Here is a 26,267-nt window from a genome sequence, read left to right as displayed (position 1 = left end):
GTATTCTGTATTCATATATATTTTATGTGTATATATATATATATATATATATGGGATAGGATATACGTAATATACGTAATATATTATGTTGATACCGTTACGGGCGCGCGCGCGTGTGTATATTTTTGCTTGAAAACAAGAAATTTTAATAGTCGAAAAAAATTGATAGAAAATATTTTGAACATTGAATCTTTACGAACAATATTCGCGTGTGTAGGATATTTACAATATTTGAATATCCACCAATTCAATTTTCCGTTACTATAGTAATAATAAAAGAAACTGTGATTTATTAGTTTATTACTATTACGTCAAAATTAATAATTCAATATAAAATTAAATATTTTTATTACGTTATAAAATAAAAACACAATATTTTTTTTATATATAATAAAGTAAACGTTACCAAATGAATTTTTCAATGTCAATCGGCCAAGTCGCTTATATAATATAAATCACCGCATAATACTATTGTCAGTAAACTTACCTACATCTTAAATGTCTGTTAATAAGCTCATTCGCTTCCAGGTTCATGATTAAAACTACCGAATTGTTGTCCGTTTTAGCGTATGTGTTGTTGTAATAATTTTCACTTCTGATTTTGAGAATCGAAATAAATTACATGATTGCAATATTATAAATTATAACATGCGACATTCGTGACAGGATATTGTAAAACTCCCATATATTTAAACATGAACAATATATTATCCCAAGCACAATTTTTTCTCATTGGTTTTTTAAAATTTATATCAATAATATTGGTGGTGAATAATATGTTGATAATTTCACTGTATAACATAAATAAATTAATAAATCTTTCAAAAAATTAAATTTTTTTGTTTAAAACATTACTGATTTTTTCACAGAAAATGATTACGTAATACATACTACGATATAATTTTTTTTTTGGTATGCATATAGTGAATTACGTTTACACTTTGTACATAAATATTTAAAATAATTAATAACATTAGGTATTTACATAAATTTCGGTTTTTAGTGTATATAATCTATATATTCATAGATATAATAAATATATATGTGTGTGTGTGTGTGTGTGTGTGTGTGTGTGTGTGTATGTGTGTGTGTGTGTGTATTATAACTATTAACTATTATATTAATAGTTTTATTATCTACTTAGTTAATTTAAACACTTAGGTTCTATTGCTTTTTTGTTATAAAAATATAATTTTTTTGGAAAGTTACATGTTAATATATTATATATGTTATTATGGAAGTAAGTACATGCTATTATACATACTGATCAGTATAAAATATGAACATATAGTTTTTCTATACTTCATTTTTTCTTCCGTTTCCACTTTTTTTTTTTAATATTTTGTGTTTATATTGCTGCATGTCTTGATCACTAGACCGCGTCAAATACCGATTTTCACTTTGCCTAATATTGGATAATAAAACTAAATTCGTTTGCTTCACACCATAATTATTTACGCCATTTGATGTATAAAAGTAATATTATGGGATAATATAGTAATATAATATGTATGAATATAACCTTATATTACGTGGCGGATGAAGAGACAGAATGTGACGTATTATTGGTTGTTTAAGTCGGCACACATGTCTGGAGAAGAACGCGTAGGAAAAAGGAAGCAAACAGGAAGAACGGACATAGCGGAAACGATCGTTAAGTATGAATACGTGAAGATCATCATACAAATAAGCATATGGATTTATATACCTATTAAATCAATGCGTAGTTTACAATTTTACAACAACTGACGCCGCATATCCGGTATTATAAAGGTGTCCGTCAAGAGAAAATTTAAAAACATAATAATAATTTCAAGTTTAATTTATAAACTCCTAGTACCTTTACGATGTATTATACATATTACTTAGATAATAAATAATACTAGTATAATTTTTCAAAGCTGTGACAATCATACTAATTCGACTTTGATTGTTAATATTACTCACACAAACCGGTAATATTCTGTCATTGATATAATATATTGTTGATAGGTACTCTATACAGCTTATGACTCATTATTTGACCATTGTTAAAACTTCTAGTTGGTTGTTTCAATACGATAATTTTGTTTATATAATATAAAATTGTTTATTTATCTATTTACTATTTAGTTTCATATTGCATTGTATAAATTATATCATGTGCGTTATTAGAATATTAGAGTATTCAAATGGACAAAAAAAAAAAATTTCAAGCCTTAATAATTTTAAAATGTTTATAATATTGAACTAAAAAAAAAATAATAAAGAAAGACGTCTTCGAGTTAACTTCATGTATGATACATACATGAACACGATACACAGCATAATATAATGATTATTACGCAAACATTTACACGACCTACACACTCGTTTATAGAAAATTGCCTATATTAAACTCTTTAATAGTTGATAGTGTTGATACCTATATCCAGGGGCGGACTGGGTTAATATTTCAGGCCGGGAATTTTTTTTGCCAGGCCAAAAATTAACAGAGGACCAACAATTTGGTCATAAGTATGTAAAAAAAATAATAATAATAAAAACCTTTATTATTTAAAAAATATTTTCAACATTTTATGTAGATATAAAAAATAACACATAATATTTAAGATATTTTTTATAGATACAGTGTACTCATTTAATATAATATCTATATATTAAAATGAACTCTTAAAGTAATTCCTTTTTTACATAATTAGGTTTTTTTATAACTTCACTAGTTTCCCAGATTCTGTCGATTAAAATATCGTCATTTATAGAAGCTAATTTTCGCTTTTCCACGGACATTAACATAAACGCTTCTAAATTCTCATAAGTTAGAGTATTTCGTAATCGATTTTTTATGAATTTTAGTGTTGAAAATGACCTCTCACATGCTACTTGTGTTACCGGTAGTGTTAAAAGATAATTATAAGCCAAAGATAAATTTGTATACGCATTAATATACAAATTGTATTTGATTAATAACTTTAAACAGCAACAAGCACAATTTTTGCATGTTTTACAGGTCATATTTGATCCGGCAGTTTCTTCAATTTCTTGATATTCAACTTCTGAATCTAAATTTTCTAAATTATATTCGTATTCAACTGTTTTTTTTCTAAGTTATTCCAATTATTACCAAAACTTACCAATTCTTCTCTTAATTTTTGATGAAATTCTTCCAAAATTATTATTGACTGTAAATCGGATTAAATTTTTAGAGAGAGCTTTCAAGGCGGTTTTTGATAAACCATGTTTAAAACTATTGAAGTTGACTGGGCATAGAAGCAATAAATCCATGTATAATGGACTATTGTTCACAAATATTGAATTCATACTTTCAACTATTTCTATCCATCAACTGATTATGAATTTCAACAGTATACAGATCACTTCATAATAATTTTATAATATTATCGATTAATATAATACTTAAAATCACACTGAGCTGATAAGGTAATATCTATTTATGCATTATATTTATTATATTTTTATGTTTTTTCGTTTTATATATTTTTAATTTATAAAATATTATAAGGCCATTTATTTTAATCTATTATTGTAATAGGCCACTGGGATTTGTACCGGTGTCCCGCCAGGCCAGTCCACCCCTGCCTATATCGAATGTCCTTAATACTGAAGAATAAGGACTATGAATAACATAAAGCAAAAATCAGGAATAATAAGAACAATAACCGACGAACTCGCTCTGATTAAGGTTTAGTTTTGCATACCAATTGTAACTCGTTATTGTCTCATATAGTAGGTCACTGTTATGTATGTTTGAATTTGAATTTAATAACATACAATTGAGTCAGAGATAATATTTTTAACGAAGGCGATATGTAAGTTGTCAGTATGTTATCACTTAGCTTTTATCCCTTACTAAATATATTTTATTATATATTTATAATTTATTATACTATTAGTAATATAATATTTAAAAAGTAAGTACATTATGGAGCAGATTTTAAATATAGTTTAATTGACCCAATTATTCTTTTCCGCGAAGTATTGAAATAAAATACCTACGAATAAACCAGTGGCACCATCTATCTAGGGAAACAATACTAAACAAATATACAAAATTATTATTATAGACTAGTCAACCAGTAAAGCTGCAATGGAAAATGTTTTTAAAAATAATAAAATAATATTTAATTTTCTGTTCGTTATTCAAGTATATTATATTTGTTATTCAATTGCCAATACGTGTCTGTTTAAAAATTAGTTTTATGACTTATCTTCGGATCATAACAAAAATGAACTTAGTACCAGTCTTTGCAATACTTCCAAATGTTTAATTAACTGCATACTTTCGTTTCATACCATTATGTAGCAACAATATAAAACAATTAAAAATTGTCTCTTATAAGTTACTGTGTAAGGAAAAACTTTGAAAAATGTATATTAATATTTTAGACAACTAATTAAAATATATATATATATTTTGGGCAGTGGTAAACTATCCCGATTTTTAAAAATAGTAAACCCTCCCTTATGTTTACCTGAAGGGAATGTGTATTCTTCTGGTCCAACATTATGGTTACCTGTTGGAAATATTTAAACTCTACCGAATTGTTTTTAATGTTATTGCTACACTATGAATCAGTAAACCAGATTTTCAAACTGAAGTGTACATAAAAATCCAAAGTTGCGATAAGCAAAATGAAATAAATAAAACAGTCATACCAAGATTTAAAAAAAAATAGATTGGTACCTTAAATTTTTTGAAATCTGTGTGCTTATATAATTATCATTAAAATTAAATTTAAATGTTTTCAATTTATAATATATTTTGTATTTATTTTTATTGTATGTTTTATTTTGACTATATTATAGCTCATAGCAGCTAAAGGTATTTTTACTTTTGATTGGCTCAATGATTTATCTTATGATTTCTATTTTGAGTATTTTTGACTATTTTTGTAGCTCACAACGACATTTTTAAAATTAAATTAGTAGTACTGAAGTATACCCGCGCTGGAGAGTTTAGTATCAGCCTATTTTAGTTTCCATGGACCGAAAACTCTTATAGCGGAAAAATAAGTTGGTATCGAGCGATTTTTCATAAATTCTGTCATAAGAAAGTTTTACTGCTATTATCATAAAGATCACAGCCCACAGGTAATTAATTAATAATAGGTACACGTAATTCTCGTTATAGAAATTTCCACAGTGTTGGGTTTTGATTAAAGTTAAAATAACTTAAAATATAAAAACCGCCTTATAACCAGAACTTTAACACAGAATCTAATAAAACAAGAATGATTTTCAGGTGAATTGATTTTTTATTAAAGTAAAATAATGCATATTATAAATAAATAAAAATAATAATACGCCGCTATCATACATTGTGTATGGCAAGACGGGAGTGAAATAAGACCTGTTCCTCCTCATGGCCACATGGCCAAATAGTGTAGGCCCCAAAAAAATTATCTCGTAGTATCTATTATTTACTGTATCATATACGTAATATCATTGATTATAAATACTACTATTTACTATTATTTATAATCAATGGTTATATTGATGTTATATGTCATTTTTTTTATAAGTATAATCGTGTATTGAATGTCATTATAATTTGTAAGCAATATAGATACACAACTACACAAGTAACTAAAAGATAACTGTACTTGACAAACATTTTAAATTCTTGACATGCGTCGTTTCGTAAGCTATAGATAAAAATTACACAACAGAAATCGGACAAGTTAAGTAGATTTATGACGGGTTGTATGAACGATGACTAAACATTTATTGAATCAATGGTGAGCTAATGGCTCCTTAAATATGATTTACTATTTAGTGGCCGATGAATGGATTATTACATTTTATCGAACCATTAAATGTATACCTTTTTCATGCAACTCGACAATAGTCTATTATAGTTTGAATTCAAACTAAATTTAAATTTACTTAACTTTGAAAAGTGGTTAAGTAAGTGGTGTATTTTTTAATTTTTTATGAGGAGTGAGGCAAGAAGTTGAAAAAAAATTATATTTACAAGATTTCATTTTAGTGCATAAATATATACATTAATCTGGGGTTCCTCTGTAGTTACCATTTATAGTACTGTATTAATATGAATACATTTGGGAATAAATAAATAATTCCAATGAATTATATAAATATATATATTATATATAAAATAATTGGACTTTAAACTAAAATTTTGCAATCAACATATACAATGTTTAACACATAACGACAAATAATTTTGACATAAATTCAAAACTAAAATTATAATTTCAAAAGTATTGCAAAAATGCCATTTTATTGACCATAAAAGGCAACAAACACTTGAACATACAAATATATTATATCATAAATATATATATATTACTGACAATCATATGGTTAAGACAATAATAAACATGTTATTCAATTACTAATCAGTATTGGCAGTATTGACAAAAAAAAAATAAAAATAAAAAAAAAATAAATAGTACGATTATTACAATAATAAATTGTGTCGGTTTAATAAGTGGCAACATATGCATCTTTCAAAATCATATAATCATTCGGGATAAAATAATAAATAAAAATGGCACACTGTCTTGGCTACATTTGTTAATAATTTTATTGAATAATGGAAATGTTTGTAGCATAAAAATTGCACAAAAAATTATCATGCGTGCTGGGTCTAACCTTAATTTAATTAATTTAATTCAATACTAACTAAATACTTTAATACTTTTAAACATTAATTTTGATAAAAAAAAAAAAAAAACGTCTTATATTGAACAACCAGCAACATGAGATCAAAGTTACTATAAATGATACTAATTTTGGCAATTTCAGATGTTTAGACCACTTTACATGATTACTTAACAGATCTCAAGATAGATACATTTTGTATTGATTGAAAATAATAAAATTAAACATAAATGGCAAGAAATATATATTGTTTTACTAATAAATAGAGCAACAATTCAAAGTTAACTGGAATGTTTTACGTTACGTTATCTATTATTTACATTTAACATAATTATTTGATATAAATTTGGGTAAAATTAAAATATAACACGAATTAACTTGAACTTATAATTACAATAGATAAATAAAAAACAAAACATAATACTTTTAAGTACATAAAACTAATTAACTCTACATTAATATATTTTATTTTATAATAATTAAAAATAAATGTATTTACAAAAAAAAAAGATAAGTACAAAAAAACGTTTTGAAAATATTAATTTCGAAGTAACATGGCAAAATATGTTTTGATCTACGTTTACTTATAATAATAATAGTATCCTCGTCCCTTGATAAAAAAAAAAATAAATAAAAAAACAAAACAAAAAGATATACCATTGACAACGTTTTATGAGCAAAAATATAAACGATTAAACAATATTGATAAAATGTATTGTCATGATGATTTAAAACTAAATTTTTTCTCAAATGAAAATTGAGCAAAAGAGTTTGTTTTGAATACTTTACAGTCAAAATTTGTAAATCACAATTGATCAAATTTAAATGTATAAATACAATTTAATAGCTAAATTAGTTCATAACTATTTTTGTTTATCACATTAAATTAATTTTTGATGTCTGCAAAATAGTAATCATTACTTAATAAAAAATATATGTATACATATAAAATTATTAACCTATGTATATATATATATATATATATACTTAATTAATAAGACCAATTAAATAAATCTCTAAAATACTGTTTCATTAAACAACTTAAAAATAAATTGACTGAGCATAAGGTGTGCGCAAATTTCAAAACTTTTGTCATCATAATAGTGTGATCAATCAAACACTTAAGTACAATAAAAATAACGTCATGAATGTTCATATGGCAATTAAATATAAACATATAGTCTATAATATTATAATTATGTACACTATCTTATTTAGATTTAATAACTATTTTAAAACTATATAATATAATCGTAATCAACTTGAATAAATTCACATATTTTTTAAACAAAATATAATGTTAAGAGTAAAAAAATGAGCATAGCTTGGTAAATTGATAGGAATTTTTAAGTGTTTTATTTTTCATTTTAAAAACAATTTGATTGGCTGTTAATGGTCCATAAATTCAATCAGTATAATATCAAGCATGTTCTCATTTTCTTCGGCGTGTCTGACTTCCAACAGAAATGAATCTTCATTACAATAATATTTGAGCATATCATTATCAATTTTGGCCGTAATCCTGTAAAAAAAAAAATAAATAATTATTAAAATAAGGTATGATTAAGTTTTTAAACTAATATGTTTAATTTTTTTTATAGAATATAGGTTAGGTGTTTTTACCTATGAGTTTAATGTTGTATTTAAATGCAAATTTATGTTAAATATAATATGAATAGGTTCGCAGAAATTCATCTTAATTGGTTAGTTAATTAACGTGGGGGAAGTTTGCAAACATTCTGAATATAAGATTTAAAGACTTTAAAAAGGTTCTCCTATTTTTTTAATTGGTTCTTTTCTGCGGATGTCCTTCCATAAACCCAAGTTTTAGTATATTATTTTTATATTTAGTTATTTTCACATAGTATAAGTAGGTTATAAGAGCTTTATGAACTCGAAATAAATTAGTTGCTAAAGCGTTGTTGTTATGAATAGTTAAATTATAATATGTATTTTCAGGAAAGCATATACGTCCGTCGTCTTTGACCCAGTATCTTTAAAAATTGGAAAAGCATTTTAATAGAACTTAAAAAAAAATCAAACGTTTCCACTTACCCTTTTTTGTTTTTTCGATACATGTTACTAATGCTGGAAGCAGAAATTTTGTACTTAGCCTCAATCTGGAAAAATAATGGGAAATAAAAATTAACATGGAGTATGTATATACTCCTAAGTTAAAAAAAAAGTAAAAAGTAAAAATGGACAAACATCTCTAGTATTTTTTTTTCCTTAATTGATAATTTAAGTTATATTTTGATTTGAAAGTTTAAATTTGTATAATATATAAAAATAATCGTGATGGTTTGGACGAAAAAGGATCACTGGAAAACTATGTTAGTAGCCATGCAAAGCGGGTAAAAACATACTTAAGAGATAAAAAGATGTACCACTTACCAGAGAGAAGGTGAAAATATCCGAGAATAAGCCATGCTGCATTAAAAAAACAAGCAATATGACATATCATGAGAATATATTATCATTATGGTTATTTTAATGCTCTAAAAGTAATGGTTATTGTGTTTAGAGTCCGGTGCGAGATTTTTACCAAAACATAATGTACAAAAATGATTATGAACAAAATTTGTATTTCTAAGCTCTAAAGTTTATTATAAAACTGGTGGTTTTAACGAAAACATTTGACTACTCCGATCGATAAGCTACCGACTCATAGCTTTCAATACACACCATGGTTTTGTGAAATAGTGAATACAAATTAATAATTAGATGGTTAATAAATTGATTATGTATAATTTTTTGAAAATATTTTAATTAAAAATAAATAAAAGCGTGATTAAATGTGGTTTGTAGGAAATAATGTGTATAATATATATTATATACTATATAGATAGACGGATAAACCTAATAAAGCTTCAAGAATATATATAAAAAAAAAAGAAAATAGGATCCTTATCATTTTTAGCGATAAATGTGTTTAGCGATTGCGTGTTGGGAGATGGTGGGTTGTGTGTTGAGCGCAATGAATACATATATAGTCCAGTGTTAACGAAAAAAACAATGAAATTTACTGCTATAATAAATTGTAGAAATAATTATTTTTATCGGGCGGAAATAATTATTGTTGTATTATACAAAAGATGCGAGTGTTTTGGAAAATAAAAGTATAGTTTAATACAACGATAAATGTATATAATATACTAATATTAAAGAACAAATCAAAAAATAAGAGATATAAGAAAGCGAAAATGTTTTTGTTAGAAAACGGCATATCACAATGAGTTGTGTTTGAAGAGAGAACACTGCACCAAAACAGGTGCAGAGGGAATAACAGCGTACAACATATAGTCGTCCATAGTCGTTGGAGAGGAATCAATCGGAAAGGGGTCGGGCAGGCAACAGGAAAACTACGGAAGGAGGCGCGGCGATTGCGATGAGCGCAGAATAATATCATCCAAAAGCAGCACGGATATTTTCTCGATTAAAAATGTAATTAAAATTTAAAAAGATAATGTAATAATATAGGTACGTGTATATAAATATACATTAAAAAAAAAAAAAAAAAAATAATAGAGAATTTATACTTGTTTGTCAATAAGTACTTCAATAATAAATGAAGTCTGTGCTTACAGCATTCAATAGTCCCTGGGTCGTTGGCGGTATGACGTGCAGAGGCGTGTACACATCCTCGGCGTCCTGCCGCACGTACAGCATTACTCGCTCGTTAATGGGCGGCACTTGTAGCTTCGTTCGCTTGTTGGGCGGACTCGAGAAAACCGTACCGTCCGTGGTCAGTCCGCTCTGGTCCAGTACTTCTTTCTTCTCGCTGTTGTAATAAGATACGCTGATGTGTAAAAAACATGTCTTATATATGAATGAATACGCAACCAAACACTCGTAGGAGTATTATATATAGTAGAATAAGAGTTAAAATAAAAACGGCGGCAGGTACCACAGTAGTAAATAAGGAGATAATTATGGATTGTATAGATAATAATATTTTAGTCATGTGTATACTATGAAATAGTAATAATAGACTCGGAACTTAATGTGTTAAAAAGCATCAAAATAATTAATTAAATATGTATTGAATAATTTTAACATCACGCCACATGTATAATGTTTGTTTGTTGATTTTATTTAACAATTTTATTTTTTTTATAAATTATTTAAAAAATATATATATATAGGTATATTATATAAAGAAAAAGCATTACATATTTTAAATTTTTATCCTGATGAAACAAATTTGTATCGAATCATATTTGCCCTATTTATTTTCCGAATAAATATGCAAATATACTGTATTAAGTCCTAAGCCTCGGCTTAACTTAGCAATGGACGGAAATATCGTAAAATATTAAATCTGCCGATTATCATTAATCAACCCGAAAACAATGTGCCTAGGAACGGACTTTGATTTATTAAGTTAGTAAGTCCATCCATTTCTATACACAATATGTACTATACACAGTTTTTTGAAATTATCAGTTTGCTATTTTATATTATGCTATTAAGATAATTGGGAAGTATTGATTGTAATACACATCGTTACACTCACTTATGCGTATCCGGCGGGAAGTGATTGTGGAACTTGAGTGTCTGCGTGGTCGTCGTACCAGCTGGCTTGTTGGCCACACCAGAGTGCAACAGGAAAGGCGACGAGTGCTTCAACGAACCAGGTTCGCCGTTTGACAGACTAGACGTGTCCGTGTCATGTCCATAGAATCCTTGAAGTTCCATTGACGTCAGCTGAAATATCATTAATATAATATTTTAAAGTATTAAAATGGTTTTATATTGTATGATAATGGCGAGTAGCACATGCTGTTGTAGCACTTGTAGCGCCTTTTATTAAGACCTAAATGAACTATTTCGCTTTTTTTTGTCTTGTGTGGACATAAAATTAACGTTATTAAAATATTTACCTTGTCGATGTCCTCGGCGGGTGAGAACAATACTGGTGGTTTGTTGAGGTCGCTCATTGAATAGAATTCGGATCGCTCGCATGGCGGATGATAGAGTTCGTCGATCTTCTTACGACCCGTGGCAGTCATTTTCCGTTTGGCCGCTCTCCGCTCTTCGTCTCTAGTCTTCCTTTCGGCTCCCTAAAAACCAAATGGTCGTTAATAAAAGAAAGTAGAAAAAACGCACATAATAAATTGTATAACGTGATATACGTTGGATCGTCCAATTATAATATTAGATAGTAACATTTCGGAATTGCCGAAATTTGTGCCGTCATTAATTTGTCGCGAACCCGGTAATTTCACATAATATAATATATATTATACATCGTACACGCACACCATACATGTATATACCTACGATTTTTATTATTATTAATGCGTTATAATGGCATTTATTATTATATATTCTGGGAACCTCGGCGGGTTCAGGCGTTATAAATCCTCAAATAAAAAAGATTACACGTTCCATGTACACCGCCGGGTAATTTAAACGATTATATACCTACTATTTTTTTTCTCCACGGTCAGTATATCATAAACTGTCGGCCGTCCGGCATAAGCCAGTAAATCAATAAAACCGTAATTAAACGAATTTTTTTTTACCATTCAATTTATATGCGGTTTTTTTTTCTAACAAACGGATGTATAATATAATTTTATTAATCGGGAAAGTTTTTTTTACGCATGGAAGGTACTTTGGCAACTGTCGCACGAGGAAAATTCTGATGGCGTAACATGAATTTCATAATTTATGATTTGTTTTCTCTGTATACTACACACACGCGTGTAAACTATATAATATATATCTATACGTATATACATGTTTTAGGTATCTTTGTACTCGGGCGACTGAAGCAGCGAGAACATATTATAGATTATTATATACGTATATAGGTATAATATCATTATATATATACGAAGGCGATTTGAAAATATTATACCCTGTCATGCGTTCAAATTTATTAGTCGCTCAGGTTATACGGCCGTTACCGCGCATAACAGTCTCTGAACTGTAGCTCACAATTATAAATTGAACTTTATTTTATTTTTATTTTTTTCGACATCGATAAATAACATGCTATTTATGTGTTCACTGCATTATAATATTATATATGTATGATAGGTACATACCTATTATTAGTTACGTCTATACGCGGGAGTATGTATAGTATTTTTTCATGTAGTAATTAAAAAAAAAAATTATACATACATGCACTTTTGTAATAAGTATGCATATATACGTTATGCGGCGGCCAATAACAACATTTTATGTTCTTTCTATTCTCGCGGAAACATCATGCACGTTTATATTATAGTTATATTATTTAATATTATATGTTTCTATAGCCCCACTACCCCCGCGAGTGACGACAGCACGCGTAGATGCATATATGAGACCCTGACATTGCTATCGGCTCTTTTAATAGTATATTAAATTATTAAAAATTTATAATATTATTAATGAAGTCCGTCATCGTATGATGGAGCTCACAACGGTGTTTCGATAAGTGACGAATAATCTTAACATTCGACCGATGAAAATATAATACCGACGGTTTAATATAATATTGCGCAAGTGTGATCTATACGCGAGCATAATATAGTAGGTATATGGAGGATCCGAAAGATTTATAAGATTAATCCGAAACCGAATTCTAATCGGACACGCATTAGGCACATGCAAGCACGCACATCGACGATGTCTACCTGTATTTAATAATATACACGAGTATATTATATAATAATATTATAAATACATAAAATATTAAATCGAGATTCATATGACGCCGATGCCGACACTTTCGACATGCGTCCGTTGTTAGTTTTATGGCTTTACAACTAAATTTTAATGACTTTTATTGGAGCTAATGCACCCCAGAGAAACCTATTATTTATAACTATTATGCTATCTCGATGAATAATGTATCTGTATGAGTTTTGTTTATTATTTTATTCTAATGCGTTGGTCGATAAAAAAAAACTTATGGGCGCTTACGAAATGTCGAAAAATTCATTAGGCGGCTGATGAAAATAAAACATTATTTCTCTAATCTATACGAGTAAAATATAAATATATTATATATATACAAGCAGACGTGAAATCAGAAAATGCAATATCGGTTTAATTCAAAGATGATTTTCGACAGATCGATTATATGGAATCTCGATCGAACATTCGAACTCACTCACACAAACAACAATATTATAATATTATAATTTATAAGTTTATAATTTTGTTATCTATTAGCTGATATCATATGAGATGCTGCAGCGATAGTTCTGCGATTTCAATGGTTCCCGGATAGGGAGAATGGTCGAGCATTTGCGACAATCGCTCGTATGTATATATCTATAGATACATACATAAATATAAGTATCTTATTTATACCCATATTACAATATACTTTGGACAAGCGTGCGTGAACTGTTCAATGGGGTAGACGGTGATTATTTCTCTTCTTCAGTGACCGCGTTGAATTTCAAAAACAAAAACAACGTACACACTTGTTGTCTAAAGGTACTGATTCAAATCTGATTTTTAAATCTTTCAAAACACAGTCTTTTATTTCTAAGGTTTTTTTTATTATTATTATTATTTACCATTATATACGAACATTAATACCTCGCGGGAATCGAATAAATGTATATATATATTTATATATAGCGTTTTAAATACATCCTTTGTCTGCGGGGGTCACTACTCACAAGGAATCAAGACACGACACGACCGACCGACCGGCGGTGTTATCAGCTAGCTAGGCAGCACTCCTCGTACGAGTTTGAGCAGTGTTTGCCTATATAGGTATTCCGACAAGATTGAAAGAACATGGTATGGTTTTTTTTCCAAACAAAATATTAGAAAACAAGAACACGTTACACGGAGGTTGTTAATTTCGGTGGTCCGACTACGGCGTTCATATATATTTATTATATTTATACACACGTAGAGGAGATGCGTGCAGTAAATTAGAAGCCTCTGACCATTTGTACATGTATACGACTAGGAAAAAAAAATTAAGAAATATATTATACGTGTATAAAAAGACACATATATACCTTCAAGCTGCGTCGTCGTCCATGTCTGATCTACCGGTAAGATACCGGCGAAGAGTTTTTGGGGGCCGAAAAAATAAATGACCTCTTCAGTGCTGTTTTAATAGACAAGGCGCATAGTTTTCTACGTGTGATGCCATACACACTATGTACGAGTACATTATACACACACACAAGAATATTATTTTATATTATATTATTATACGCGGCTTGTATTTGTAAACATAAACGTATACATATATACGTGTTGTATAATTGCCAACGTGTTGGATCATAAAGCATGTGGCGGCGTGCGTATACGAGTCGTATATATCCTAATATATTATATTATTTTAAATGGCGGTGCAAAAATTATACATACCTACGTAATTTTTTTTTATATTTCTTCCATAAGATTAACCGATATTAAAACGACCAGCCCCGTAAGATCGTAAATAGTTTTAAGAAAAAAATATAAAATATTTAATTAATCTTACCTTATCACAGAAAACTTTGATTTGACAATATCCCCTGTGGTACACAGGTCCGTCTCTCGGTTCTTCGTAGGTGTCGATTTGCAGGTGCAGTGGCAAACCCTAGAAATAAATTCGAAATCGTAGGTATAAATATAAATATAATATTTTATTGGGGGCCGATAATAATTTAATTAATTGCAAAAACTCATGTCAGTCACCATTATATTATACTCGAGCATTGCACACGTATCTACCTACTTTTTATAAGAATTCCGTTTAATAGTAATGTATAGTTGTTTTCGCGATATATAGACCGCATACCATTTCAATTAGCCCAAGGTAGTATAGTGACTGTGCAACAATTAAATCGAGATAGATGCAAAAGCAAATATAGTGAGCAGAGCGTTTATTTGAGAAAAAATAATAATTACTATATTAATTTATATTTATTATATTTTATTTATAAATATATACAAATAATATCGCGTGTACATATTATGTGAATCACAAATTAATTTCATCGGTATGTTTTGTTTTGCTCTTCTTATTTATCTGTCCAAGGTATAATTAAATAATAATGGCATTATATGTAACTGTTAATTTATTATTCAAGAAGATAACCTATCGAGTTTTGTACTTGCATAAGAGAATTTTTTTTTGTATCTAAATCACAGTTCATACCATAAATGTATTATTTATTATTTAAATTTTTTTATTATTTAAAACCGTGTTCTGTTTACTGGAACGCTAATTATTATTCTTAAAATTACAGTTGGCCTTGGTTATACCTACGCAATATCTATTTAAACAGGTACGGTTTGAAAAATATGACAATATAAAATATATCTAATAATCGCATTTTTTTAACCTGTGGGTATGGTTCGGGCCAAGGGGTCCAATGGACCAAGTATAAAAAGAAACCTCTGAGATACCAATTAAGATGTTCCCCACCGCCCCCGTAGAGAGACGAAAACAGCGTGAGTTTGTTTTTAATAGTTTATTTTTTTGTTTAATTTTATTATCGTTTCAAAAAGGGGGAATAACGCTCTCGCGTGCGTTGAGTAATAAAATATATAAAAACTCACCTTTACGCCTTTTTGGCTGCTGAAATCCGTACTCAGACATTGCACGGCGACGTTGATCTGAAATAGAAAGAAAAAAAATATTATTTATTAAATAAATAAAAAAAACTTGTGCATATATTATAATTTATAATACACCGTGTGATTATATTTGATTGGACTTGGAAGCCGCGGGTAATCCGGATTATTGTGTGTAAATTTCGATTTCAAAATCGCTCGCCGTGTGGCATCTCCGAATGGGTTTTTTAACCTCGTTTAGCACACACACAAACGGCCCTCGGGCGATTTGTTTTTTTTTTCTCGTAGATATTGAGACTAGCACAAGCCGGGAGTTCAGCAATATATATTATATATATATAATATAAAATAATCTCTTTTCGTTTCACTTCTCCGCGGCTACTACGTGATGTAGATATTAATTACCATTATTAAAAGATAAATACGCAGTGCGATTTCCTTAGAAGAAAAAAAATACCGGTCATTAAATGCGTAGACGGTTAGGAATTCGGACGACAGGTTAAAAAACAGATAAAATTGTTCTCGTTACTCTTTAATTATTGTCTCCTATATATGTACGATATACTTGTGTATGCGTCTCGTACGCGTGTTTGTATCAAAAACAATATCATGAAACTTACTTTTGCCGGACTCTCCAGAGGGTTCCAATAAATGGCGATGGCGTTGTGTGATACTTCTTCAATGCATCCCACCAGGCCTGCACTGTTTTTCGTGTCTGTAAAAAATAAAATCACCATTATTATTGTAATAAGATTAGTTTTATAATTGTATATATGCAATTTATATTTGAAAAACAAAATAGGTAATAAAATGAACAGAAATATCGACGGACAGATTGCATAAATTTAAACACGTGCGTGGCGCGGAATCTGATGCAATGTAATAAAATTCGCGTTTTGTATTTTTTAAAAATTTTTTTTTCGTTTCTTTTCTTGGCACCACTCCAAGTCATTTAAATTTATCCTTAACGATGCAAACTCCTCTCGTAGCTCCGGCAAATTACAGTAATCCTTCGAGTTCTGATCAACAGCAATGCACACACATGCCGCATATAGCAAACATTATTAATTATAAATCAATTTTACAGCCATCAGAAATAACAGAAATAATTTTAAAAAAAGAAAAGATAACTGGCATAAAAGTTCGTATACGTATAGGTAATACATAAAAATTGATTTAGTAAACGGTGACAGCGTGAGATGAGTGGCAGCAACGGGTACACCTTCTGTGTATACATAATAAAATATATTATATTATTGTTTATACATATATAGGTACTGGAGTCGAAGTTGTACGGTGAGATGTTAATATACACTACAGAGAACTGGATTGGATATCGCACCGTTGCACGGCACAACATCGTTGGAGGCGGTTTCGATTTTTATGAATGAAGTGCCGCTCGTATAATAATAATAATAATAGCAGTACTACAATAGTAACTAGCTATACGTCAAAGATATAATATAACTTGATTTCAATAACAGGTCCCGACGCTACTACCGACTATTTATATGGTACCTATACGTATATATATTATACGCTTACGCTACGACGACGAGTAGCGTCTACTTACGCGGTTAAATATATATATTAAGTGTGTGTGTGTGTGTATAGGAAGAGGAACCTGATTGTATATTATACATAGCCAGTGGCCTTTGCTCCGTATGCTTGCACTGATGCATATACTGCACGCGGTTAAAGAACAAATGGGTCAGTGCAGCGTTCGTTATCAGGTTTTTCCGGTCCCGCCGACACGTGTTATAATAATATATACATGTAGACACCCGCCCACGCGTCGAGCACGCGTACCGCGGTGATGTGCAGTATTTATGCACCGCGAGAACGCCGGAGAACCGGAAATCATCATATGCGATTATTTTCCCGACATCCATCATACGTAACAATATTTCTGTCGAGCGCGCGTCATAGTGTTATTAATAAATATAAAGTATACATCGACAAAAACCGATGAATACCCAAAATCGATATAGCGGAGTCGTGCCATTTATATTTTATATATTTACTGACTTAAACGAATAACAAATGAGGCGCGATTATAATGATATAATGACACTTGTTTGGTACACCGCGAGTATTATTAAACGGTTTGCTCGATTAACATATGCGGTCGTCGAAGCGATATTTCGGGTAAGAGCACAGATATGCGGAGAGAGAGAGAAAGATGTCCATATCATTATATACGAGTAGGTACATAATATTATAGTATATTATTTTGTGTATCGTGTACGATGGCGACGGAAAACAAATGAGATTCACTAAATGGACGACAACGACAACGACTAACGACGATGCGCTCACACAGGCTGGCCGATATCCAATTATAATATCTAATGAGAAACGACACGTCGCCTGCCTCTATCGGTAGATTTGCATATTATATATCTGACAGATGTCTCGAAACAGAATTCCGTCTGTACGGCACATATTCATATAAATATATATATATATATTGTATAAACGTGTTGTTTTTTGTTTTATGTGTATAAAATTATATTATATTATGTTTGTATGGGTTTTTTCGGCGAATTTGTCAGATATCGTTTAAAAGCAATGCCATGTATATTTTGTAATGGTTTTATTATAGACATACGCGCGCACACTACACACGAGTGTTTTAGACACATGCGACTTAACTTTTTACTACGCGATGGACGTATTAAATTTGTGAAGGGCGAATTAACATAAATTAGTCAAACCAAAAAAGTATACACGTGCAGTGGGTATATAATACATATAAAATGTAAATCTTTTTAAACGCTATAGCCCCCTCGTCTCTTTCACCTCCAAATAACCATCCGTTTCTCATCGTGAGCGCCCGCATTATTATTAATACTGGATCGAACTAATCCTTATTTGTATACGATTTGGGTCAGTGTACGCGTGTATCTAAAATAAAAATATAAAAAATAATAATAATAATTACAGGCTACTAGAGAGAGTCAAACGTTCACGATTTCCTCGGAGCAAAACAGTGGACCCCCCCCGCCTTCACCACCAAGTCAAAAAAAAATATTTTCTTACACCCAACACATTGAAATATTAGTGCAGCCTCCGCACAACCTAAGGGTTATCTTAGTATGGTTTAATATAGACCCGAACAGATCGCGGTTGTATATAATAACCAGTTTAAACGCGCTATTACTATAAATAATGGAGTTTTGATGATTATGATTACACGCATACATATTATCTACCCCACCCTATTTTTTTTAGAACCGTGCGAATTTATGCCGGTTAATTACGAGTTACGACGTTACGCGTTTTTCATTATACAAATGATATCTTACTGAAATAAATGCTCGCTATTAGAATTTTTATAAATTTATAAATATAATATAATATACATTATATATTTATATTATGTAACATGTATGTATAATTTTAGGTATAGTATATCAGGATGGTGGGTCCGGCTCATGTGCGTGGGGTTGCCGAATATAATACTAGAAATTATGTACACATTTTTCGACAAAACGCGGCTGAGGTGAATTTTGAAAATACAATAAACCATAACTAAAAACATGTAAGTATGTAAAAAAAAAAATAATAAATAAATAAATAATAATAATAATAATAAAATAAACAAGAACAACAATCCTAAGAAAAACGCGAAACAATAGGACATTCGTACACGCTCACATGATGCAGGAGGATGAAAAAATTTACGATCTCGAAAACACAGTAGGCCATTGTTATTGGGTTTTTGTTTTTCAGTTTCTGTAAGTGTCGTGGACAAAAACTATAAATATCAACTAAAGAGAACAATGTAGATTTTAGTGTGTGCACGCGATTTTATTTTTTATTTACGAAAAATATATCGTGACGAGTTTTCTAAAAAAAAAAAAAAAATAAACCCAAATTGAAGATAGCAAACCGATAACGTCAATTAGGGAAATGCTTCTTCGTCGGTGTTATTTAATTTATTTTCGTCGATCGTATTTCACGTCGCGGGATACATTTTATACATATTATATTTTTTTTCGTTTATAAATTATTATAATATATAAGGTTCACCGATCGATGTTGACCTCAGAACGGAGGTAATATATTTTCGTGTGTTTTTAAGCTTGACTACACGCAGATCCGACTACGCTGCAGTGTTTGACATCAGAATCCATTAGAATAATAATTATTGGTCGTTGCGGGAACACAGATGGAAAAAATATCACATTAAGATAATAATATATAAATATATAATATGTACAAAGGAAAAAGTGATGTAATTAAAACACGGCTGACTTGTATCTGTACTATTAATATATATATATATATATATATAGGTACAAGGAGATTTAGACTTCAGATTCTATATGTATTATTTAATGACGTCCCTCCACTCTTTCGTCTTAATTAAATATACATACTTAATTCTGACGGTATTATGGGAGCGACGATAATTTTATACGAAAATGTGTACTATATGTACATGTTTATTATAATATATTATATATATTATTATAATTGGATAATCTATGGACCGATAAAAACGACTACAATGGAACCTAGCTGCATAGATATCCCTCGCGAGAAAGGCGGCATGCAGTCATCGGAATTAATTTATCTGATTTTTTTCCACATTTTTTTTTCAAATAATATCCTACATATAGTATATAATAATGTGTGTGTAAAACGACATTCCGATTGCGCGTATTCTACCGACGGATTGCAGTTCACGTACACAACGCGGCGATGTGTGACCATTTTCGGATTCTGTGTGTGACAAATACGGATGGAAACGATTTTTTTCTCCGGTCGCGCCGACGGAAACGGAATAGGGAAGTTACATTTTTGTATGCACAGCTTTACGCAGTCCGCCGTATAAGAGCAGAGGGAAATATATACGAGACTCTTTTAAGGGAACGAACAATTAATATAAGGCTTAAAAGGTCAATACAGTAGTGTTTTTAAAAAATACAAGTTGTACAAATAAAGGGAGTTGAATCACAGGCACTATGTGTATAAACATCTAGGTACCTAGTACCTACATAATAATATAATATACACACGTGACACATATCGTTGCATCATTCAACCGACGATTTCAAATAGAAATCTTTTAAACATTCTCGACGGATGGTATGAACATACAATATTATAGAAAATGTAGTATTAATATTTTACTGTATTATTATGAAGTCTCCATATTATAATATATTATACGTCTATTGCCAATACGATCCAATGTGCGAGTCGTGTATTGGCGGCGGTTTGTGCTGGTCGTATTACTATATAGTTTATTCGATTTTACCGAATGTAAATTTTTATGTGACATCCACATAACTCGGTGGACTATAATGCGTGTGTAGATTCAAAGACGCTGAAGTGTGTACATGTAGATATCACATTAAATGGCGGCGGTGTGTAATGGGTCGACGGAAAACGAAAAAAAAAATCAATGAACTAAAAAATGCGCAAATACCTATAGGTATATAAATTTATAATAATAAACGTATGTATATATATACACGTTAGGTAGTCGATAACAGGTTTGAAATCCTTGGCAATTGCGATATAGACGTATATCATTCGAAATGTCCCATTATATATTATATCGTATGGGTAAATACGGAGTGAGAGACCCTGGATCGCGCGAAAAAATAACGTACGACCGCGCGTTAAATGGAATCATCATTTTATTATTCATTCGGGCTATAATCGCCGGGCGGCGTCGTTTTATACGTACAATAAATAACGCATAATATAATACGATGACGATTTATTTATAACGTTGTATATACGATTTGTAGGGAAAATCGACTTCTGAAACGTCGAAAACATCAGCGGCAACGTATATACGTATATACATGTACTACGTCTTAGGAAATCTAAAGGGGAGAAATGTTACAAACACACACATACACACCCGGTGGTGGTGCTTATACACACTATACGTCACCGTGTCATACAGGCACTAATCATATGCACGTACAAGATACAGCATCACACACGCACGCGCGAAGTAACGAATCGTGTTCGTCGAAGTATATATAATCTCTGATATAGGTATATATATTATACGTGTGTGCCCACACGTTATCCTCACCGGACATCACTCCCGCCTATATCGTAGTGTTTTTCTACATGTACACGAAATGGTCCGTGAGTATCCCGTGGATTAAAATATAAAACCGTCTTATAGATACGACGCGCGGTATACACTCGACTATACGTTATTAATTATATTTCTACTGCTGCGGTGATAAATAAATGACAATTGTTATTAACTACCTATATATATATATATATTATATGTGTACCGTACGTATATGTGTGTACATTAAGGTGTGCTATATATAAACATATACATATACATGTCGAATAATACATCTGTACATACGTATATGGACGAGAAACGACACGTAATGGGAAACGGATACATATAAAATAATATTATTATTGTATTAAAGTCTCGGCGCTGTCCGTCTATTTCGTCTCTGTTTCTCCGTCATTCCGTCTCTCTCCCGTCGTCTCGGCCACGAGTGGCTGGAGAAACTTGTCAACTCGACGTCGCACGAATTGTAACACGAGTACGCGGATTGCGGTACACGGTCCGTTGATTTCTCGGCAACGCGCGTCTTTCCATTAAAGTATTAACGTTTACGACGGCGGTGTAGGATTTCAACGTATCAATTCTTCGAAAGGGGGATCGAAAGAGTATGCATAGATGAAAAAAAATTAAGAAACTTGGAATTTTCGAAGTTTTTTCTGTTTAACCGAGCACGAAGATTAGTCTGCCGAGTCGGTACACCATATATTTGTTTTTAAAATTAAAAAAAAAAGGATTATAATATGCGACTTACCGGCATCGAGTATTCGCTGTTTGACGCTGTGCTGTCTGCCGTGCCAAAATTGCCACGCTTTGATTTCGTCATCTGGACTTTTCTCCTCTCTGAACATCAGCATGACCACGCTCTGCAAGCACAAAAAAATAAACATTTTCGTCAGATAATTGTGACTCATTTACGCGTTCGGCCACACTAGACGGCTCCAATGATGAGTCATAATACAATAACATGTACATAATATACATATATTGTATGTGACTAATATAATTATAATGTATTGTACGAACTATTTATGCATATAACACATTATAATGGTTTATCTCCTGGTCTTTTTTTTATACACGTATTATAGATGAAGTGAAAAAAAAACTAACAAAATATAAGTAACTCGACTACACATAATATCGGACGTTCGCATGTTTTTATATAATTTACTGTTATTACCTTCGGATTCCCGATGAAATTAAATGACTACATGGTCGGTAGTATTATACCGAGAAAAACACATGCGTGTTCTGCTGGCCACAAGACGCGCTATTAATTTTTAATCTTCGGACCATTTTAGAAGCTGGTAGTTTTTTTCGTATATATAGTTTCCATGGAAAAGCAATAAAAACGCACAGGCATTATGTGTGTGTACATAAAAAAAAAATTACGAATAAAAAACGAATGAGTAAAATAAAATCGTTCGAATTAATTGAACGGAGCAATCTATGGGTAATAACAATCAGTAATGAGATTCGGTATAATACGTGTGTTATTTTTACAATCACGGCCTTGAGGAGGAAACGTGGGTTAGGTTCTAATAACGTCGTTGTATTCTGTACAAGTTATAATTTTTATTTTATATTTGTGTGTTTCACACTGGTGAGAAGTGAGTTGTGATTATGCTTTTAGCCCGCTGTGTGTGCACACTGCACGTACAACCACAACAACAATAATCAACAACAACTAGGTATAACGGCGTCCACCACCTGCCAAGTATTTGAATATAAGTCGAAAGAGAGCAGAGAGAGAGGCTTAAAATGTCCGACTAATACGAAGATTATTATTATTTATTATTATATTGTTCCCCCAATTATAATTTTTTATATACCCACTCAGCAATATATTACATTGTCGAATCAAAAATGATGACCGATCAACTTGAGGGTCGACGTAATTATGTATAAAAAAAAGTCTATTTAGTATAATATAAGTATAAACACTATAAACTAAGATTTAAAATTGTCTTGAAAAGAAAAAAATAATTATCTACTTGGAAAAACGATGTATACAACGATTATGATACTTATATACATATTTCATAAAAAAAAATCCGAGAGGACAAAGCCTCAAATTCACACGATAAAAATGTAATTTTCGTATAATAGCTTCTGTCTGTAAGCTTCGGGGCAATAAAAAGGTATAAGTACGAGAAATATTCAAATTATTATTTCTCATTCGATCGTCTTTACATACAAATACCTATAAGTACGCATGCATAGTATTGCGGCGTATATCTAATTTATAGGGTATAACCGTAGTAGAATGAGAAGAAAAAAAATATGAAATGTGTTACGAACGACGCCGCCGCTTTGGAATATGCATATTTTATGTGCGCGACACCGATCTGACAGATACGAAAAGAGATAATTTCCATCGGAATCCGTTGCTGCAACGACGATCCAGCGGAAAAATAAAAGATAAATTCGTAAGACAGGTGTCCCGTGAGAACTGCAGTGCGCGCATAATACATTATCCGTTTGTGTGTGTGTGTGTGAGCAGAGAAGGCATCATGAAATCCAATATAGCCGTGAGTTGACAATTGACCCTAAGAATACGATATGTTCATCTAATGTTATAAACGCATAAAAAAAGTAATAATATGTGTGTGTGTGTGTGTGTATAAAGAAGAAAAAAACATTATAAATTCAACGCCGTCGCCTAATCTCACAAAACAAGAATTTCCTTTTAGAGTCGTCTTCATGTGTGTGTGTATGTGTGTAAAGAGCGAAATCGTTGATGTGTGGTTGTGCCTATATTATAAGTGTATGGTAACGGAGTAGAGATTTTAACGCCCGTCAAGTTTCGTTTTCGTTATTGCCTCTTTTACCCTTTATCTTCCTTCACCGAAGAATATATTTCATTACAGTATATTATAATACTGTATTTTTTTTATGAGTATTTTTTTCTCAAAATATATTATTCCTTATTGCTTTTATGCCTGCACAGTGTATATACGATGTATATTATGTTGTACTCCGGTGAGAGTGTATATTATAATAATAAATAATAATACATTACACGACCGTGCAGAATCGAATTTTTTAGATAAAACACTAACAACTCGTTGCAGCTGACTAAAAACAGGTGCGAAACTGCCAAGCGCGTAGGAGTCGAAAATTCATATTCGGTCCACTTAAGTCTGCATCATGTTTCTTAGTTATACCTTTATACCTATATATATATATATATATATATATCACTATATACACGAGCCGTCCGATTTACCTGCCCCCGCGGCGTGCAAGCCAGCGAAAAAAAATGAATAAAAAATATACCACAGTCACACCCGGTGTTTAAGCATCCCCTCCTCCTTAATCACGAACCTGAGCAGTGGCGGTGTGCAAACCGTTTCCGCTGTATATATACCAGATACCTATGTATATATATATATATATCGAGGCGGGGGTCGGCATATCGCTACCACGGTAATGGAACTTATGAATTATTGAATCGTCTACTGCCGCAGTGGATTTCAGAGTTATTACCAATCTGTCTGAGACTATTATACTCGTATTACCATTTTATGTACGCACAGTGCATTATATAAAGGTATGTCCGTAGAATGGCGGTGGTGGATTGTGCGTTTTTATATTTTATTCTTCCGACAAATACTATAAATCATTGGACCGTCAGTTGACTTCTGTGGTATACAATCACCGCTACCTACGGGAGAATAGGTATTTATAAAGGCATAATAAGTAGGTATCTACTTTATCGGACGGACGTACATACAGCACGCGTACTTGTACTGTGTACACATATACAATACACATACACATGTATACGCGCGCGCAGTCGAACTTACCGAATCAGACATTATAATGTAGCGCAACACAGACGCTCCCCACAGATATATAATTATATGGACTTCAGCGAGACTATTTATATGCATACATGATTTAATAGCAATCGAATTAGATCGGAAATGGCTACATGTGGATATCAATAATTACATGAACATATAGTATTATTACTAGGCCATTATTGCAGGCATTAGTGCGAGGTAAGGAGAGGATGATGATTTATATATCG

At 30.9% G+C, this 26,267-nt stretch overlaps 1 protein-coding gene across 8 annotated transcripts in view; it reads right to left on the bottom strand.

Annotated features, from left to right (window-relative positions):
- Positions 1-7,631: 7,631 nt before the first annotated feature.
- The window catches only part of LOC113555659 (protein grainyhead-like), a 98,093-nt gene continuing 79,457 nt past the window's right edge, over positions 7,632-26,267 (bottom strand). For 3 of the 8 annotated variants that reach the window (XM_026960133.1, XM_026960138.1, XM_026960139.1), the window contains 9 exons: positions 22,983-23,094; positions 16,782-16,876; positions 16,147-16,203; positions 15,083-15,181; positions 11,511-11,690; positions 11,144-11,334; positions 10,213-10,426; positions 8,683-8,747; positions 7,632-8,149 (listed from right to left, as the gene is read on the bottom strand). In XM_026960133.1, coding sequence (XP_026815934.1) covers positions 8,017-8,149; positions 8,683-8,747; positions 10,213-10,426; positions 11,144-11,334; positions 11,511-11,690; positions 15,083-15,181; positions 16,147-16,203; positions 16,782-16,876; positions 22,983-23,094 — 1,146 coding nt within the window. In that variant the 3' untranslated portion in view covers positions 7,632-8,016. Of the gene's footprint in view, positions 8,150-8,682; positions 8,748-10,166; positions 10,427-11,143; positions 11,335-11,510; positions 11,691-15,082; positions 15,182-16,146; positions 16,204-16,781; positions 16,877-22,982; positions 23,095-26,267 lie in introns of all 8 variants that reach the window. The other 5 variants (XM_026960134.1, XR_003405406.1, XM_026960137.1 and 2 more) reach the window with 5 other exon arrangements.

Source organism: Rhopalosiphum maidis, chromosome 4 (genome assembly GCF_003676215.2).
Source record: "Rhopalosiphum maidis isolate BTI-1 chromosome 4, ASM367621v3, whole genome shotgun sequence".
Lineage (NCBI taxonomy): Eukaryota > Metazoa > Arthropoda > Insecta > Hemiptera > Aphididae > Rhopalosiphum > Rhopalosiphum maidis.
The sequence above is the reverse complement of the archived record's forward strand: the minus strand, read 5'-3'. Positions and strand labels throughout refer to the sequence as shown.